The sequence below is a fragment of the Lampetra planeri genome, chromosome 22 (assembly GCF_965212315.1).
Source record: "Lampetra planeri chromosome 22, kcLamPlan1.2.h2, whole genome shotgun sequence".
Lineage (NCBI taxonomy): Eukaryota > Metazoa > Chordata > Hyperoartia > Petromyzontiformes > Petromyzontidae > Lampetra > Lampetra planeri.
The window spans coordinates 2,342,893-2,362,518 of NC_136128.1; the positions used below are offsets into that span (position 1 = coordinate 2,342,893).

The 19,626-nt window shown below is 46.7% G+C and overlaps 1 protein-coding gene across 1 annotated transcript in view; it reads right to left on the reverse strand.

Annotated features, from left to right (window-relative positions):
• The window catches only part of LOC144724928 (kinesin-like protein KIF13A), a 130,977-nt gene that overhangs the window by 102,849 nt on the left and 8,502 nt on the right, over positions 1-19,626 (reverse strand). Inside the window, exon 2 of the mRNA XM_078604246.1 lies at positions 11,180-11,267. Within this exon, the coding sequence (XP_078460372.1) occupies positions 11,180-11,267 (88 nt within the window). The remainder of the gene's footprint in view (positions 1-11,179; positions 11,268-19,626) is intronic.

Here is a 19,626-nt window from a genome sequence, read left to right on the forward strand (position 1 = left end):
ATGACAAGATCGGGCACATCGCACACGGTTGGTCGTAGGCTGAATTACCTTAAGTGAAATGTAGTAAATCCCACCCACCATCCTGATGGACCCAATAAAATGAGCACCAATTTGTTGGACGTCAACAGCAGATTTTATTTTTTTCTATGAAGAGACTGACCTCGTCAGAGGAATGTGGAAATTCCACCATTGGCGCAGGGCGTCCAAGAAATAAGCACCATCCCATGCTCACATGAGCAGAGAGACACTTTGACTTTGAATCGATGAACTAATATCACTGAGCAGAGAGTATTATTATTGTTTGGTGTAAGTTTTGCGCTTTCTGGCAACAACACAGGTTTTAGGATGTTCAAACACCAAAAAGTATCCTTTTGCATTTTCGGGATACGTGAAGGAAGATTTATATTACTCTTTGGTTCTTTCGGTTTCGGTAAAGTCATGTAGGTGAAAATAAAAATAATAAAAATAAAATGAAAATGAAAATAACCAACTTATTTCTTTTTTTTACCTACGTGACTTTACCGAAAGAACCAAAGAGTATGGATCCTTGCAGTCACGAAAACTTCAAATCTAGAAAGATTTATATTGCCGTCTGTGACAGGTTGAACTGTGCTGATCAGAGGCACGGGGTTAATAAAGCGTTCCGCATGCTGGATGCTGCAGTGCTGGATAACAGAGCTTTTGCTGAATTTGTCACGAGAAAGTTCAGCATTGGTTGTAATGCAGACACAAAACAGCTGTGTGAGCAACACTTCAGACAACGTGTCAGCATTGCCAGCCCACCGAAATAAACCACTCTTACAGCTGCGTGAAACAGCGTCACACGACCAAAACCCCCATCATGAATAAACCCGTGAATCTTTCAGAGGCGGAGTGTCGAGTGTGCGGAGCTCATTATCAGAATGCTTCGAGTTAGGAATCCCTGGTCAAGTTGACCTTCATCATTCAGCGCGGTCAGTACAATGGGGTACCAACGTGTGGGAAGTCAACAAGGGCAGACGTAATAATAATAATAGTTTGTGCATTTGCTATTCGTGGCATTCCTATCGCGTAATGCTGGCATCACTCACCACTGATGTCAGCTCGGTTGAGAATTGAACTCGGGTTACTGGGTTTTAGCGCAGTATGCTAACTACCGTACCATCACTCCCCGCACTATTGACGTACAAACATAAACAAAACACAGCCGCAAGTGTATGAACGCAGCCATCGAAAAATATTACGGAGAGAAAGTTTTAAAATATCAGAGGTGGCTTTCCCGGGTGGCTTAGGCTTATGAATACTGCCACGGAATGTTTATCATTTGTAAACAGTCCTACCAACTGACAAACGTTACGTGCCCTTCCTATAAATGACCGCTGGTCTGTAGGTGTGGCTGCCATACAGCGCCAAAGGCCCTGGAGGGCAGCGGCTAGACCAGACACTCACACACACACACCGCAGCTACCAGAGGAAGCTCACGATCTTGGCGCAGAGGCCACGGTGGCCGCGGAAATCGTGAACAAAGTACTTCGGTGAAATCTTGGCAATGCCCACAGAGACACACGCGGTGAGGCGTTTCCTTGCACAACCCCCGTACGTCACGGCACTGGACCCGGTGCTGGCGCCGTGGCGTGCGACGTCGCGCGCACCGGCTGAAGCGGCCCGTGAAATGAACGACGAGCTGTTTGACGAAATGTTGGTCAGCCTCTTTCATAAATACGCCCCGTCGTCCATAAGGTAAGTGCTCAATAGTGTGTATAATAGACGACAGTTTGGGTAACAGCTCATCGTCAGAGGGTGAAGCAGCATCACTAAATTATTATTTTTCACATTCGATCTATTTGAGAATTTCACAGCCCTCCACTCCAGGCATGAGGACTTATGGACAAATGGATGAACAGACAGATGGACGCAGCTAACGCATTCACTACATATTCTTTGGGTCTTTCGGTAGATAGATAACATAATAATAAAAATAATAATAACAATATCACGACGTTTCGATCGCAACACAAGCAATCGTCATCAGGTGAGAATTAACTACACGTTCACCCTTCAGTGTAAAGTGTACAAATACGCGTTATCTTACAAAGTACAACAGTAGCAGGACTCCCAATCGTGAGATGATCATAATTCCCCTGGGGAAACATTAATCTGGAAGGCGCATACAACTGACGGTTTAAATGCCATTTCCTTTCGGTGAATAAGCTTATTGTCTCTTACAGTAATGTTAGCAGTGAAAGTCTATTGATCATTAACTCTTTCCTGCTGAGTAAGCAGGGCACTGTGCCCCAACGTGACTCATGTAAACCTTCAATGCCAGGACCATCTCCACACAACGTAGCCAAGAGTAACCACAATCCACACAAGAGGTAATTTACAGATGGCAAGAGGTGCGATTGTGAGCACAGGCTCTGACCTCCCATCACGCAATGCATATATCGTGTGGCAGACAAGATATGCATCGTGTTCTGTGCTTAATTTGTCAAAATGTCAGCTTTTGGGAATTCAAGGACATTGGTTTAACAGTTATTCAAGAAGTATTGCTCTGACGTGGTAGCGTGAGTGGAAAAGTGCTGACCTCTACTGTGTACAGCAGAGGTCCCTTAAAGGGATTTCAATGCTAGTTCTGTGATATCCGGCTCTGCGGGCCATTCATTAACACGGGGTGGTCGTACTGCTCTGTGAGAGATACCAATTAATGTCTTGCCTCATGACGGGGATGCCGAGAGCACAATCGGTTTAACATTTGAGGGGGTGAGGGGGGGTGGTGAGAAAATCTGAAAACAATTCAAGAATGTGTGATATCATTCACGTAATGACTCAGGCAATGCGAGCTGATCTCACACCAGTGGGGTCAAAGTGTCTGCATGACGAAACCAATTCTGGGGCAGTGGCGATCGCCATTAGCCGCTATAAGCCACCTCCACATTATTGTGGCAGGAGACATTCTTACCACAAGACAAAGTGCTGCCCGCTTTTGTCAAACCAAGTCGGACGAAGGGCCGAGTCAATTCCCGACCGGGATGAGAACTTGTGTTTCCCCTGTGTGTCAGTCGTGACGGTGACGTAAACAAACTCTGACATTGAGCACTGCCTGTGACCTGCAATGTACCAAATCTCATCAGAAGCTAAGCAAAGCAAAGCCTGAATGGTGCCTGGATGAGTGACCACCACCCTGCATTGAACAGGTTGTTATAGGAGGCTGTTGCGCGATCACATGGTGCACAGCAAAGGGCAACGCAGCGATATCTATTGTTGTACTGTACTATACCCCCACATCTATGCTCCCACCCCCCCCACCTTCATCAACCCACACGGGGAGGCCCTCCATCCTCAAATGCTATGACAAAAACAGCCGTACATGGACGTATTGAAAACTACCACTCGGATGGCAGCCCACCCCTTGACACCATCCCAGCTCTGCCTGCAATGGAGATATTCTTTGGTTCTTTCGGTTAAGTCACGTCTAAAGATAAAATAATAAATTAAAGAGAGAGAAAAAAGATAAGCTTAAAACTTCCCCGTAGAAGTGGTTCAATCTTAATTTTGGCTATTTGTTCTCTCTGCCTGTGTCCTCTCTTTGGAATTTTCACACTTAAATTCTAACTTAGCAATCTTTGAAATACGTAATCAACCAGGCTATGCGTTAATTGTGTGTTGACCGACTCTCTGTGTTGCATTACATCACATTTCGATATTTTGCGAGGTTATTTAATTTTAGTGTGCCTTTCTCCTAATTTTCAAGCTTGCGTGCCGTGCCACGTCGTCATCTTACTTGCGCAGCAGCAACACGTTGCCGTCCACTCATTGATATGCTAATTTTCTCTGCCCCCTCCCTCTCTCCGTCCCCGCCCCCCCTCTCTATATTTAAGGGACCGTCACAGAAAAAACCCCTGTCTCTGTGCCGATATGTGTCCTCTCTCTGTGTCCTTGTGATGTCTGTCTGCTTGTATGTCTGTCTATAGTTTTCTAGTTAGATTTTTGTTGCTATTTATTTTATGCCTGATGATGATTGCTTGTGTTGCAATCGAAACGTCGCTATTATTTTAATTTATTATTTTATCTTTAGACGTGACTTAACCGAAAGAACCAAATAATAATTCCTGCAGTCACGAAAGCTCCAAAATTAAGATTGCAATGGAGATAATGCATTTCAACATGCACTCACTCGCCTGCTCAAATAATTAAGTGTTTTTTATGACCGGAATTTATCAACAGAAGCTTTTAGATCTCTGAGAAAAGCTTCGTTTAACCGCTTTGTTGGCAAGGGCTTCCCTATTTTTTTTTTTGGACGCAAAAAAACAAATTGAATGCGGTATTAATGTTCACCGTTTTTTTAGTTTTTCGTTTAAACGTTCACATTCCAAATGGGAGCCGTCAACCAAGGGACGAAACCCAGAGCCTGCCACGGGGTAAGGGGCCACCGCCTCCTCTCTAACCGTGGGGTGAGAGGCGAGGCCCCTGGGCGGGGACGTTCTCAGGGTTTGTCCGTGCGCCCGCAGTAACTTTCGCCCTCTCTCCCCGCTCGGAAGAGGGAAACTTACAACGGTTACCCTGCGGTTTCCCACTATTGGGAGGGAAGGGACACAGAATTGGCCAGACAGGAACGCTGGCAATACAAATACAAGTACACGAGCAGGCTTTAGGGTGGTTAAAGTCAGGCGTTTCTGTTTATACTGTATTACATTAATACCCGCTCTTACCGCAGCTCAGATGGCAAGCAGGGGTTTGAGCCTGGAGTTGCAGGACTGCCGTGTGAGCCGTGTTGTTGACATTGCAGTAAAATCCATTACACTGGTCAACACACTTTTTCTGGCATAAGGTATTCCAACGGTTTTGGGGTGCTGATTCCAAATCTGGCATAATTTTTGTCTATCACATCAGGTTTTTGAGATATCAAATATTGCATTTTCAATAAAAACTGCAGAAGAAAAATATTAAATAAATGTGGATATCTACATAAAATTATATTATAAGCACACTATCCTAAAAATACAGCACCATATTTTAACACTAAAGCAGTCACTGACGCGCAACAACTTGCAATCATAAGTGACAGAGTTAATTTCAGGTAAAATCAATGAAAATGGGGTATGCCGATAGCATAAAAATGATGTGATAGAGCAAATCTGAGATCAGATTTGGAATCGGCACCCTAAAATTAGTCTAAAACAGCTGCAAAAGTCCAGGCCAGAATTTTGTTTTTGTTGACCAGTGAATTATTGTACTGTACTAGCGCCAGTGCCTGTGCTCCCCACCGCCACCTTCACCGACCCGCACGGATACGGTCGAACGGCCCTCCGTGCCCCGCAAGGTGTTGGTAGGGACTCGTCAAGCAGCGGACTCGCAACGGGGCTGCATTCGGTGCATAAACGGCGCCTTTTCTTATCAGCGTGAGGCCATCGTGCGAGGCTTTGTCGGGAAAGGGAACTCCGGCTTCACCCTGGCAATGCGGTGTTAAATTTAAAAAAATACACCGCTAAAATTACTGTACTGTATGGCCAATGGCAAAAAATATACGTTGGCTGGCATGAAGGTTATGTGGTGCCCTTGAAAATAATCTCCATGGAGCCCAATGGAGTTAGTCATGTACACGGTAATGGGAAAATACAATCCGCGAGGCTGCCCCTGTTCAACATTAACTTGTTATAGAGGTCACCGAATTTACACCGAGGGACAACGTGAGAATCCCATGGATTGGATAAGCATACAGACGTTGAGCAATCACTAACTACGTGGAAAAGTAAGCAAGCTTGAGCAAGACATGTCAGAGATGGTGCCCGGTGCTCGAAACTAAAATCAGCCTCGGCAGAGAAAGTGGTAGAGAGGAGGCCCCATGGCTGAGACGGAGAGATGAACTCAGCTCGTGTGCAGGTGCCAGATGGATTGGGAGCGGTAGTTTAGTGGTTAACTCGCTGCGCTATGAACCCAGCGACCTGAGTTAAATTTCCGTGCACGACCAACACCGGTGACGATTATTCGAATCGGTCCTGGGCCTCCCTTCGGTCGACTCAGCCTCAAATGAGTACCTGGTGCGGTGTTGTAAACGTTGCCAATGGGGAAACAAAGGCGGCCGGGCGTGGTGCTGGCCACCAACCCCCTCGTGTGCCCCTTCTGGCCTTCATAGGTGCCCGGGACTGGGGGGCTCCTTATCTTGGTTACATCACGAGACCATGATTGGTCTTCAACCAACAGCGGCCGACGATGACGACGATGATACAAAAAAAGACATGATCAGTGCGAGGGCCGCCACACACTTGAAACCGCTGGGGTTTGTCACGTGTTGTGTGTATTGTGTCACGTGGTGTGTGTATTGTTGTCACGTGGTGTGTGTATTGTGTCACGTGTTGTGTGTATTGTGTCACGTGGTGTGTGTATTGCGTCACTTAGGGTGTGTATTGTGTCACGTGGTGTGTGTATTGTTGTCACGTGGTGTGTGTATTGTCAGGCGCCACACTAAAGACCACCAGGGGCCGCCGGTGGCCCTGCGGGCCTTGCGATGAAGAACGCCGAGTGATACTGAGCACGCCGTACAGGATTCCTTCCGGGACACCACTACGGAGGGGGAGTCTCTTCCCAAGGCAGACTGAGAGAAGGGGACCACAGCAAGGGTCACCACCAAACTCTCCCGGAAAAGCCGGGGCATTCGCTCTCCTCGACTAAAGCTGTGTGGACGCGGCACCCCTGTGAGATGAATAGGTGCGTGCGTGCACGCAATCATCGCCGATGTCGCACATTGCCCCCAGGAATGTAAAGGCTGGCTGTGAATACAGATTTCAATAACGACAAAAAATGCAATTGGAAGTTAATGAATAGTGGCACGTGTGTCGCTAGAGCCACTGTTAAACTATGCATGGCCAAACGCTCAAATCAATATTTTTGACAGAGCAGCTGAACTGCTCAGCGCTTAGCCGGCTTGCCCTCCTCCAACGGCTATAATCCCACAACTGCCCAGTGATTTCTGCAATGAATTACGCTGGCACATCTGCTCTAAAAAAGGGACTTTAAAAAAAATCCCACGTGACCAAGGGTGTCGTCAAGAGGAAATTGGGGACATGTAGCTTATGTTGAGTTTTTCTATTCAGCGGATTCTGGCTAAATTGCGTTTGTTCAATAATCCACGTGTCTCTCTTCCTGTCCCTCGGTGCTATTCCAAGCACGCTCTTCTCCACGCTGCTTTTTGTGCACTTTTCAACTCTTTGTTCTACTCACTTTGTAAAATGGCCAAGTTTACAATCCGCAAGTCGCAGCAGGGCATATGCTGCGACTGTATGAACATTCTGACAAAGGAAGTTTGGGTAAAACAAAAAAAATGTCACTGTAAAATTCTCAGGCTATCAAATCAATGAAGGAGCAGTTGAAATATCTGCTAGCAGAGGTGATGTCAGGCCACACTGATACGAGTTGTAGTCAACGCAACGTCGTAATAACCCATCCAAGACGTTGCCATTGAATGCAGTCTATGCTCAGAGTAATACGAGACATGTATAAGGGAACTAAAGCCAATTTGAAACGTAACATTAATCGCGAAGAGATGCAAGTCGGCTTGAGCAGGACCCAGGGCTTAGAAGCCGATGGTGGGTGATGGACGAGACTGGGAATGGAATGACAGCCACAGAAGGGATCACCACTATGGAGATGGAGCCATGAAATCGCAGGTGTGAGATTAATCATGGGGCCTTCATTCAGCAGTAGTGAGATAATTCACGACACTGGGGTTTATTTATTTATTTTTCCCAGGTAAGGCCCACTGAGCTATATTGCTCTTTTTAGAGAAGCCACCTAACCATAAGTGATATCCCAACGAAGTGGCTTATCACGTTGATGTGTAAGCAGCCAAATACTCTTAAACGCATGACGTTGATTCTAAATGTGGAGGGAAAAACCAGAGGACCCGGAGAAAAATGTACACCACCACGGGGAGAACATGCAAACTCCAAATATACAGCAGGTGTCAGGATCGGGATCGAACCCACGACCTCCTGTATACCAAGTAAGGTAGTTAACATCTCGCCACTGCAGCGCCCAAATAATGGCTTATGATGATGAAAGTAGCAGCATTGATTACATTAAAATGACGATTATTTTATTCTTCAACGAGTCTTGGTTGATTTACGAGATATAAGGATATCTATGTTTTAAAGAATTGTGTTTAAAAAAATACCTGCGTTCATCTGTGCATCTTTGTTTATCTCATTCTCAAAAGCTCATGACCAATGCACATGAGCGTACACAGGGTTCCACATACGATGTCTTCACTGGTATACACGATTTGTGCCTCCAACGAAATCCCAAGTCAATTACAAATTTTGCTTAAATAGTTTTAATTGTTAAATGAAAGAAAATAAATATGCCAACAATTGCATACATTTGATTTGTGAAGTCTTTAACACACACACACTAAGCGATCGGTGCACGTGTTTTGACCCAGCACTGCCAAGAGGCAGCGTCGGGCTTTCGATATAACACTTTGATTTTTGCGCATTGATAGCAAAAAACATTAAAATGTCCCCCTTCGAAAGTGATCTGCTCCAGAATTAACACCGACTGGGCGTGGTACAGCAGAGCACGCGGGGTGGTATATTCCACTTCCTGTTGGGAGCTGCAGAGAAAGGTGGAAAATATAAAAAAACAAAATTCCACAACGGGTGGCTGCAGCGCTCCAATTATTTTGACTGCAAACGGAACAACGTGAAGAGTTTCACGTTCGTCTCTGCCGGCCGGCAGAAAAAAGAGTCAGGGTCATAATAAACAAACTCAACAAAAGGGGCCAAAGACGAGCCAGCTAAAGCCGTGTCATGTGCCAGCATAAACCCCACCCAGCATTAGTGCTGTGGAAGGGCTTTTTCTGACAGTCTACAACAGTGGTTCTCAACCGGGGGGGCGCGCAGACCCCTGGGGGCATACGTGGCAATGTCCCAGGTTGTACGTGAAGTGATTTATAAATGTGTGAAATTATATCATGCGTGAGAGTCGCTGGCGAATAATGTTGTATGCATCTGCAAATATAAAATAACTACAATAAAATATAAATCCTTATGGTAACCTATAACGATATAAAAGGCCTTTTCTAAACTCATTGATCGTACGCAATGCGTGTTTCCAAGAGTAACCGGCGAGCATGAACAAATTGTGTCAAGCGTTGACTTCGTTTTTTGCAGTTAACAAGCCAGTTAGGACGCCTCGCAAGATGGACCATTGGTTAAAATATTGACGCTCGTCATTCATACGTTGATTTCTCAGAACCATGTTGAGTCAGGCAAGGGGAGGGGGTGGGGTACCCGGTGGAAACTAAAATTCAACAAGGGGGAGGGGGGGGGGTGCATTAGCCACAGAAAGGTTGAGGGGCCAACTGGTCTACAACACAACAGCCATTCTAAATCCAGTGGAGGGAAACTGTGAGGAGGACATGAACACCGTGTCTACCTGCAACTCCAGGGGGCCAGCGGACTGCCCACTCTCAGAAAGCTTCACGCGGTCGGAGCCCTCTCTGCCTCTACCCTGAGTGCAACTGCTTGTAAAGCGGCGGCAGCCGCCTCCCGCAGTCTTGACCCGTCCGGCTTTGGGGCTTGCGTGCCCTCGTGCGCCGAAAGAATTCCACTCATAAAGGTGGCCAGCTGCCTAGGTGGCAAGGGTCTTGGAAAACCCCCATCCTGAGTTGGTGGATCATGCAGAGATGGAGACCTGTGCAAAGCACCTATTTGCAAGGTTTCCAAAATGCTTGCGTGGGAAACTACAGCAAGTAGGTTGTTGACAATCTGATCTGTGTGTGTGCCTTTCCCTGAAAACTGTGCTTTCCTCCCACAAAGCAACAATTCTCAAAAAAACAATTAGTCAAACGTATAGAAGCAGGACCGTTTAAAGGAAAATACTGAGACTCAAGCGAGGCTTTCATTGGTAAAGAAATGCATGATTACTTTTCAATACGTAGGCTTTCAAAACCAATATCCATAAGATGATTTTTTGGTTAGATCGCGTTAATATAAGAATGTGTCATTAAACTCGCCACCACCCGACATGGCCAACTAGTAAGGGTTGTCACGTAAACAGAAAGTGACAATTCGTCACTAGTACAGCACACCGGTGTGTTGGAGAGCCAAGCCACAACATTTACAATCTGAGCACGACGTTTCGCCAGTAATTACAACTAGCTTCATCAGGCGATAGACAGATTTCGTTCCTTATAGAGAGGCGTAGATGTGGTGACCACGCTTCTGCGCTCTTGCGCCACGTGAGGGGGGGGTGGGGGATTAATGAGTCAACGAACATTGTGCATTATGCGAGCCCTTTGATCCTGTCCTTCCTGTCTATTGTTATGTTAAAATAGCCGTACCAAGGGTAATCCCTATTGAAGTATGCTGCCCTTTATAGGCATGCATTTATATAATGTATTATTTGATGATTCGCTTCCACGCAGCACTAAGTCGATAGCTATCTGAACGGTTAAAATTATTTTTATTTCTTTAAAATTCGATAGATTCTCAAATTAGTCTTGGCCAGTAGTAGCTAGTTTTGAGACACAGACCGTTGGGGCAAGGTGTGGTTTGCGAGCAGCACCTACGAAGGCCGGCACAACACATGTGCGGGTGTGTGGCCAGCACCACGCCCGGCCGCCTTTGTCTCCCCCAATGGCGATGTTTACCCACTGCACCAGGTTACTCATTTGTGGCTGAGTCGACCTAAGGGAGGCCCAGGACCGGTTCAAATAATCGTCACCGGTGTTGTCCGTGAACGGGAATTGAACTCGGGTCGCCGGGTTCGTAGCGCAGCGCGCTAACTGCTACACTGCTGCTCCCACGGTGGGCCATAAATTCACACACACTCACACACCCTCACACACTCACACACACTGAAACACCTCGTTGAATTCTGCAACTGCAAGAGGCCCTTGTCGTGACGGAAGGAGTGAGCGTGCTAAAGTTAGAAACACACCGTGGCCAAGTCATGAACATTTCCCTCGAGTCCTCGATTAGCGCGGCTAAGGTGCCTGCAGTGATGGATCAATATCATTTGCAGGCCGTTTTCATATGGTCGTACCCATATGATGACGGGCTGAATAATATGAACTTGCAGGCTGTATCCAGCCAATAGGCCATAGGTTCCCCAATCCAGATTTAGATGCTGTATAGGATGTTGAAATTGTGGTTGTTGTTGTTTGTGATGTGGGGGACATGAAGAACTTCTCCATCCATACCTGGTGTCGGCCGTGCCGAGGGTCGGAGGTGACAGCACAGTCTGGGTATCCACCATGTCCACCACGCAGCGCGTGTTCCCGGACAGCTCTACAACGCACAGCAGGACACCACACCGGTCACACAGCGGCACACCCACAGTCCCACAGCATCACAGTGCACACAGCCACAGCAGCACACCCACAGTCACACAGCAGCACACCCACAGTCACACATCACCACACTGCACACAGCAGCACACCCACAGTCGCACATCACCACACTGCACACCGCTACACAAGACACACATCACCACAGCGCACAACAAACGATATAGCACAATAAGACTGTACCACACTGCTCCACACTGCACTGCCAACCATCACACCCAATCACACGTAGCTGCATCACACCAAATTAGAAACATACATCGCGACGCTACACTGTGCTACAAACCTGGTGACCAGAGTTCGATTGCCAGCAAGTGATATCAGTGGGGAGCGATACCTGAACCGGTGCTGGGCTACCCCACCTTCACCAAACCACACTGGCTTGTGTGAGAAAGTATGGTCAGACAACCCCCATGTACACGTGTGTAGTATCAACGAATCAGAGAAGAGAGTTTCTAGGAGGCACTTTCTTTATTAACAACTTTCACGGTCTCGTCCGCACACTCTCCACAGCAGCTCAGCCCAGCGTGTACACAACACCAGCTGTCTAACGCTGACGGCGCTGACTGAGATAGCCAACTGCTGTCCTTCGTAGCGCAACATCTAGCGGAGACGTTTAGTGACGACGGCGACGAAACGACAGCAAGGACGAGACGAGTCCATTACCAGAACCGGCAGCCTCGAGCCCCCCGCTCTCGGCTCCTTTTATGCTCCCAGCACGGCCTGGCTCTCCGCCCTGACCACGCCCCCTTCTCGAACCCGCCAGCAGGTTCCAGGGGCCTCCAGACGGGGTCCTCTGTGAACCTTGCCCTCGTTCCTCCCCTCTGCCCACACACCGTGCACGCCCTCACCGGCGTGTGTGCTGTCTGTCCACCACAGTTGCCGCCGCTCACCACCAGCCGGCGCTATTGCACTACACATGTATAACTAGTTTCGCATCGTGTGTAGCCAACCGTGTTAATGGGAGGTGCGGACAGGCACAGCATCAGATTGACAAAGGGCTGTAAAATTTATAAGTTTCAATTTTTTACGGATTGTGGACACATCTCCGTTGTGGCAATACCGTTCACAACTAGAGGAAATCAAAATATCCAGCACACTGTGGGACGGAAGAGAGTTGGCGCTGGAAATGACCGAACAGAAAGCAGCCCGGGGAGTTCCTTTCAGTGGCGCCCGTGATGTTGACGCCGCCGTCTCGACACCGGCACGGCCAGGCAGGACTCCACTCTGCCCAGGCGATGCATCGCTCAGCGAGAACTCCACGTATCACCACTTATTCATCAGCCAGGCGCATTGTTCTGGCAACACGTGACGCAGAATGATGCAGCGGTCTCTCGTTCGCCTTCACTTCAGCATTGGCATGGTTGGCTATGTACGATGAGAAAGAAGTTCAACATACAGGGACTCCTGTACTTACAAACAATCGACTTACAAACTTTCAGAGATACGAACAAACCTGGTCCGTATGTCCAGTTGCCTGTTTGGATTGAGCGTCGTAAGTTCAACCAACCCCACGCAATAAATGGGGATGGTGGCATCTACATCTGCAGAACCTGAAGAACCATTGACATCTACATTAGCAAAACGTGAAGAACCAATGGCATCTACATCTGCAGGAGATTATACAACTTTTAAAGCCATTCCCTGTGATTAGTGTACATGCCGTACAACATATTTGGTATCAGCAGGAGTAAAGTTGGACTCACGAACAGACCTCTGGAACCTAACTCATTCGTAAGTAGAGTCCCTGTACTTACATCTAAAGCCTGTGCCTGTTAAATAACGTTCGATTGGAGCCTGTTGTAGATGTCACATAATTCACCACCTGAGCAAGCCCCTGGGACAACACAAATATTTACACAAAAGCTTGACGACACAAAGCTATTAAACACACAGTCTAGCTCATACACGGATGAAATGAGAAGACAAATCATATACTGTAAGAGTGTAAAATGGGATCTTTCATTGGGGTGGAGCAGTGAGTGGCGCAGTGGTTCGCGCACTGCGGGATGAACCGCCAACCTGAGTTTGATTCGCGGCCCCGGCTAACATGAGTCGAGAGTGATATCTCAGACTGATCCTCGATCCCCCCCACCACCAACCCATACTGACCAGTGCGGTGAAGTATGGTCGAATAACCATCATGATTGACACGATGTGAGCAGAACTTCATCCAGCAACGGATTAAGAAAGGTCTAAATGTTTATTCATTCCCTTACCAATCATGGTCCATAACGTCACTGTGAGGCTCACTTTGGAGACTCAATTCTCTCTGGTGTCTTGATACTGGAGGTTACAACGACTGCATGATATATGATGCTCTTTCCATATAGCCAGGTGAGAGTCTGTTGGGATGGTCCCTATTGCATGTGAAGCCATAGTTACATAGATACGGTTATTAATTATTCACAGTAATAAAAGCACGTTCTTGCAGACAACGTTATAGTGACAGCAACAAGATCATAAATATTGATCACGCAGATTTCACTCCCAACGTATTTTATGCCCCAAAAAAAAATCTAAAGTCAAAAGGGTTAAAGTTATAAGTGATCAAAAAACAAAACAATTAAGAGAGACCGATAATAATCCTTTGTAAATAAAACATCCGAGAGGGAATTTAATTCAACGTTAATTTCGAGTTCAAGCCCCAATTGCACGGTTGTGCTATTGGGACCTTGCCACTGAGATGAAGAAACATCTTGGGAGAATTTATTCCATCAGTGTTGCATCAGATCACATCAGGTTTAGATGACGAAACCACGGAGATACTTCTGATTTTACGCATATAGTCTGCTCTTGCCCACTGCATGTATGTATGTGTGTGTTAAACGTCTTTCGCACCGTGCGTAGCCAACCGCGCTAATCGGAGGTGTGGGGGAAGGACAACAAACTAAACACAAAAAGCAGTTCTAAAGAAATGAGTTTTCAATCTGGATGATGATTTAAAAGAGCATAGCTCCAGCGTGTTCCTAACATCGGTCGGTAGAGCGTTCCAGGGGGCCGCAGAAGTGCATCTGAAAGCGCACGATGCAGTGACCGTCTTTGTTCTACGGTTAGCCAAACGCTGCTGCGAGGATGACCGGAGCTTGCACGATGGTTGATGCTCCACTTCTATAAACGATAAACAACCTGCTGTTGTTGCTGCTGCTGTCAGCCTGCAACTTCCCACTGCTGGGCAAAGGACTTCCGCAATTTTTTTCCATTCCTTCATTTCCTACATGGTTCTTGTCCAAAAGCAGCCTCTGAATATTATTCAATTTCATCTTCCATCATTACCTCTTTCTTACTCGGCTTCTTTAGAAATTATCTTTTGACAAACTTGCTGTCCTTGGCTGTTGGGTGTCTGCCATTTAGAGTATTCAGCGGTTTTAAGAATCCTAAAATGGTCTGGTATGACCTAAAGAGCTTGCAGTAACACGCAGTTCTTCAACGACGGCGCAGCAAGGGATTTTTAAAAATTATTTCCCAAAAAGTTGCATACGCTTGCACATTTCTACACGTCACACCTAAACTAAGACTAAACATGTATTTTTTATTTTACCAGGCGCTATAGCCCACCGAGCTAGGTAGCTCTTTCGCCGAAAGGACCTGGCCACAATTATAGCCCAATTAAGTGGCTCATCATGTTAAAATATAGAGCAGCCATATACTAGAAACGCATGCTTCTAAATGTGGAGGAAAAACCGGAGGACAACCAGAAAAAAATCCATGCGACCATGGGGAGAATGTGCAAACTCCAAAAATACAGGCGTTAAGGTCGAGATAGAACCCACCACCACCTCCTGCATACCAGGCGAGGTAGTTAACATCTCACCACCGTGGCACCAAGGGCTCAGCCCAGTCTGTTTGACATAAACCTTATATTTTTAATCAATGCACGTACAAATCAGAGATACAAATGGATATGATCTGACCTAATATTTACATATCTCCTGGTGAGTGAAAGTAAAACTATCACTTTATCTATTTGGTTATGCCACTAATTACCTCTCTGTCCTGAGGGCTAAAGTATAAAACCACGACGAATTACTGAAATGTGGAAAACCACTGAACAAGAAACATTTGCAGAGGCGAGGAGTTCTGTGGGTGGCACGCCATGAAGTCAGCCATCTGAATTTGATTCTCAGGCACGGCTATCATCAGTGGCGAGTGAAATTTGAACCGGACCTGGCCGTGTCCTCCCATCTCCCCTCTCTCTCTGCCTCCCCCTTTATCAACCTGCACTGACCAGCAGAGCGAAGTATGGTCACACAAACCCCATGGCTGACTGACAGGGCATGGGGAGAGGGGTTGGATGAACAGAGATGGTGTGGAAATTACCAAATTGGCTAAAACTATGTATCAAATAAACTCTTCTTCACGACGTGTGGACGCTCGCTCGCACTGTTGCTCAGACGCGCGTAACGTAACGCCGTTTCGCACACGCGTATATAACAAAGACAAAGATCCCCCGTATAGCCTTAACAGACTTGGGGCAAGTGCTGTTAGCGAGCACCTATGAAGGCCGGAACGGTACACAAAGGGGTGTGTGGCCAGCACCACGCCCGACCACCTTTGTCTCCCCAGTGGGGATGTTTACACACCGCACCAGGTACACATTTGAGGCTGAGTCGACCTAAGGGAGGCCCAGGACCGGTTCAGATAATCGCTATCACTGGTGTTGGCCGTGAGCGGGAATCAAACTCGTGTCACTGGGTTCGAAGCGTAGCGCGCTTACCGCTACACTACCGCTCACCCGCACACACACCCACAGACACACTACACACACACACTACGCACCTACACACACACACACCACACACACACCACACACACTACGCCCCTGCACACACAAACACCACACACACACACTACACACACTACGCGCACACACACACACACCACGCACACACACTACACACACACACTACGCACCTACACGCACACTACACACACACAACGCTGCAACCAGAGACGATTGCGTAACCACCAGGGCTGCAGCAGCATCGCTTTTCACGACGCGATACCAACTTTAACGATACGACCAATTACAATCGTGATATCCATTTCCTATAATTCTATAATTGCACTTTGTATATATTGTTGATTGCACTGTTGTTGTGTCTGTGCTTCGCGGTACAGTCTGTTCTCTTTTAGCGCGGTAGTTTTTGCTTCATGGAAAAATCGCGTTCTAATAAATAATAAATACTCTCCATATATATAAGGCAAAGTTGTGAATATGTGTGTCTGTTCAAAATGTTTAGCGTACTTCCCGACATGCAACAAACTGGAAATTTGACATGTGGGTACTTTCCAGACTGTACACCATGCAAACATTATAAAAATACACTTGTGTTTTTTTTGGGAGGGGGAGGGGAGCTCATTAATGCATATTTTTTTTGCACAGCAAGTGAGCTGTGACGTCACATCTGTCACGTGACCCGCGCACGTGGCAGCGTAACGCGTTGTAGTGTAGTGGGTAGCGCTACGCTGCGCTACAAAACCCGGCAACCCGAATTCGATTCCTGCTCACGGCCACCACCGGTGACGATTATTTGAACCGGTCCTGGGCCTCCCCTAGGTCGACTCAGCCTCAAACGAGTAACTCGTGTGGTGTGTGAACATCGCCACTGGGGAGACAAAGGCGGCCGGGCGTGGTTTAATCCAAGCCCCGGGCGAAGCCGGGAAGTAAAGCTCGTGTATAATATGGGGGTACAGCACAGTCCGCGACAACAACACGGCGAGATGCGCGCGCAGGCCGAACACAGAGACACTGAGGCGCGTGGGGAGCGTCTAGAAGCATCCAGCAGCATCCCCCGCCTTGGGGGGCCGTCCATAAATGGCGTCACGCGATTTTGGACGATTTTTGACCCCCTCCCCCTCTTGTCACAAAAAGTCAAACCCCCCCCCCCCTCAAATATGACGTCACAAAGCTCTGCCCCCCCCCCCCCCAAAAAAAAAACATGCTTCAAATCGCTTTAAACTATTGTCATTGTAGTACGTATTTAATGTGGCGCTGCATTCTGATGTTGTAGGAGTGTTGTTATAACAATTCTATCTTTATTTAAAGTTGCGCATTTTGATGTGACGTCACATTTCTCAAACCCCCCCCCCCTCGTCACATATCGTCACAAATGTCTGACCCCCCCCCCTCCAAGGGGCGTGACGTCATTTATGGACGGCCCCTTAGATTGTGCATAAAAAAATGCAATTTGAACTATAATCCTCCAACGCCTGACAAAAAAGCCAGTCAAATCAAATTGTCACGTTGGCGAATATGCAAAATGGTTGGTTAATTTTTGTTTTACTTATGACGTTTCGCTGGAGATTGCAGCGAGCATCGTCAAGCGTGCAAGTGTTTTGCCAACGAATAAAACTTCTCAGTACAGTTTAATAACCGCTTCAGAATCAGAATCTTTAATTTGTCCGTGAGAAATCCGATGAGCTGCGAAGCTCTTTTTGCACAGACGTCCAGTAGGGGATGGTCATATATTTACCACAACAAAAACTATACACACAAAAACACAACAACATATCGAGAAAGGTTAAGCATACTGCTGGAAATAAATACACGGATTACACCAGCAGGAAAACTGACTCACAATTGAGTAGCATTCCTTATTTATTTGATTCAATCAGCAAGAAATAACGACGTGGCAGGATGCGCTGAGGTGCCTGTTAGAGGCAGTGCAGTCGGCTGGCTTCTGACCTATCTGTGGACACTCTGCACGCTATGCCCCGATAAGCACGGAATGCTCACAACTAGTCAGGCTTTCTCCTGCATGTAAAAATGGCGTAATTCTTTCAAAGGATCCGTAATTAAAATGTTACTGAGACATCGTAAATCTTTCCTGCTGCCGTATAGTTTAGATTTGGGATTTGTGTCAGGCACGCAATGTCATAATCTTGCAAAAAACAGCACCGTCCTTATCCCTATTACATTATCAGGTGCTGGTGAGCTTCATGCCATGGAAGAGAACGCTTGGAATCTGCCTGAGTGGTACTAAGCATGCTAAACACAGTTCAGTTCATGTATTAGGTATAGCCCTGTGAGCCATTCGGCTCTTGACTCGGGTGCAACCGCAACAAACAAAAACGTGAACAAGAAACATCTTAAATATGACAACGCGCAAACAGAAAAATCCAGGAAAAAATAGCAAAGTCTTCCATAAAAAGCACCGTATATCAATGCTGTGTGCAAAAATCCCACTGGGATGCAAGTCAAACAATAACAACCATAAGACAATTTAGATTACAGTTATCAGTCCAACTCTGTACAACAACAAACAAATATGGCCAATCCAAGACGTTTTCGAAATCACCAAAATAAAGCTATAAAACACACGTGGCTCACTGTCTCTGCAACGCAAACTTAAACAGTAATAACGATGAAGTGCAGCCCATTGTCAATCCACTGCTGGATGAAGGTCTCCCGGTACCATATTCATCGTTGGGGTTTGACCGTACTTCTCCACACTAGTGAATGCAGATTGGTGAAGAGGAGTGCCCAAAACCAGTTCAGGATTTGGCTGCTATAAATAAATGTCCACGCGATAAGTCACTTCGTTGAGCTATCATTTGTGGCCAGGTCGCTTCTGCAAAAGAGCTGTATAGCTCAGTGGGCCTTACCTGGTAAAATAAAAACAGTTTAGATCTTACCACGAATGTTAGCCGTGACCAGGAATTTGAGTTGGCAGGTTCATAACACGAAGAACTACCCGCTACGCCCACTGGTCCCTCTGCCAAATAACACACGTGCACAAAGGTGGCTTACATGGGAGCATACCTGGGTGCATTTATTCGAGCTTTCCAGTTACCACTTTGTAGCCGGAAAAAAAAAACTATGTATAATGACTGGATAAGTCTAAATGACATCACTCTTAAAATTGTGGCGTGCTGCAATAAGACATTTAATCTGACAAAACATTTCCACAAAGTCATTAAATGAAAGCAGGTGCGGGACCAACTGAGATTCCTGAAAGTATTTTGCAAAGGAAGGAAGGAACATGGCCATTACTGTATTTACCTTTCAATTCTATTTTGGGGATACATATTTTTTCTATTTCTGGATTTCCATGTGGTGTCACTTTACAGCTGATTGTGTAACTTGGTAATTCACGGTGAACTACAGCTCTACAACTTCTGGGAGGTTCTCAACCCCTGCTTTCCTCCCTCTGCCCACTTCTATACAGCCACGCCCCACTGAACCACTAGCGCCACCCACACAGCGAGTGGCTTCTTGCCATTGGCACAGCCTCGATCACGAATTGGCCGTAAGACCAGGGTATTTGTAACCGGGCCAAAATCTCATCGAAATGATT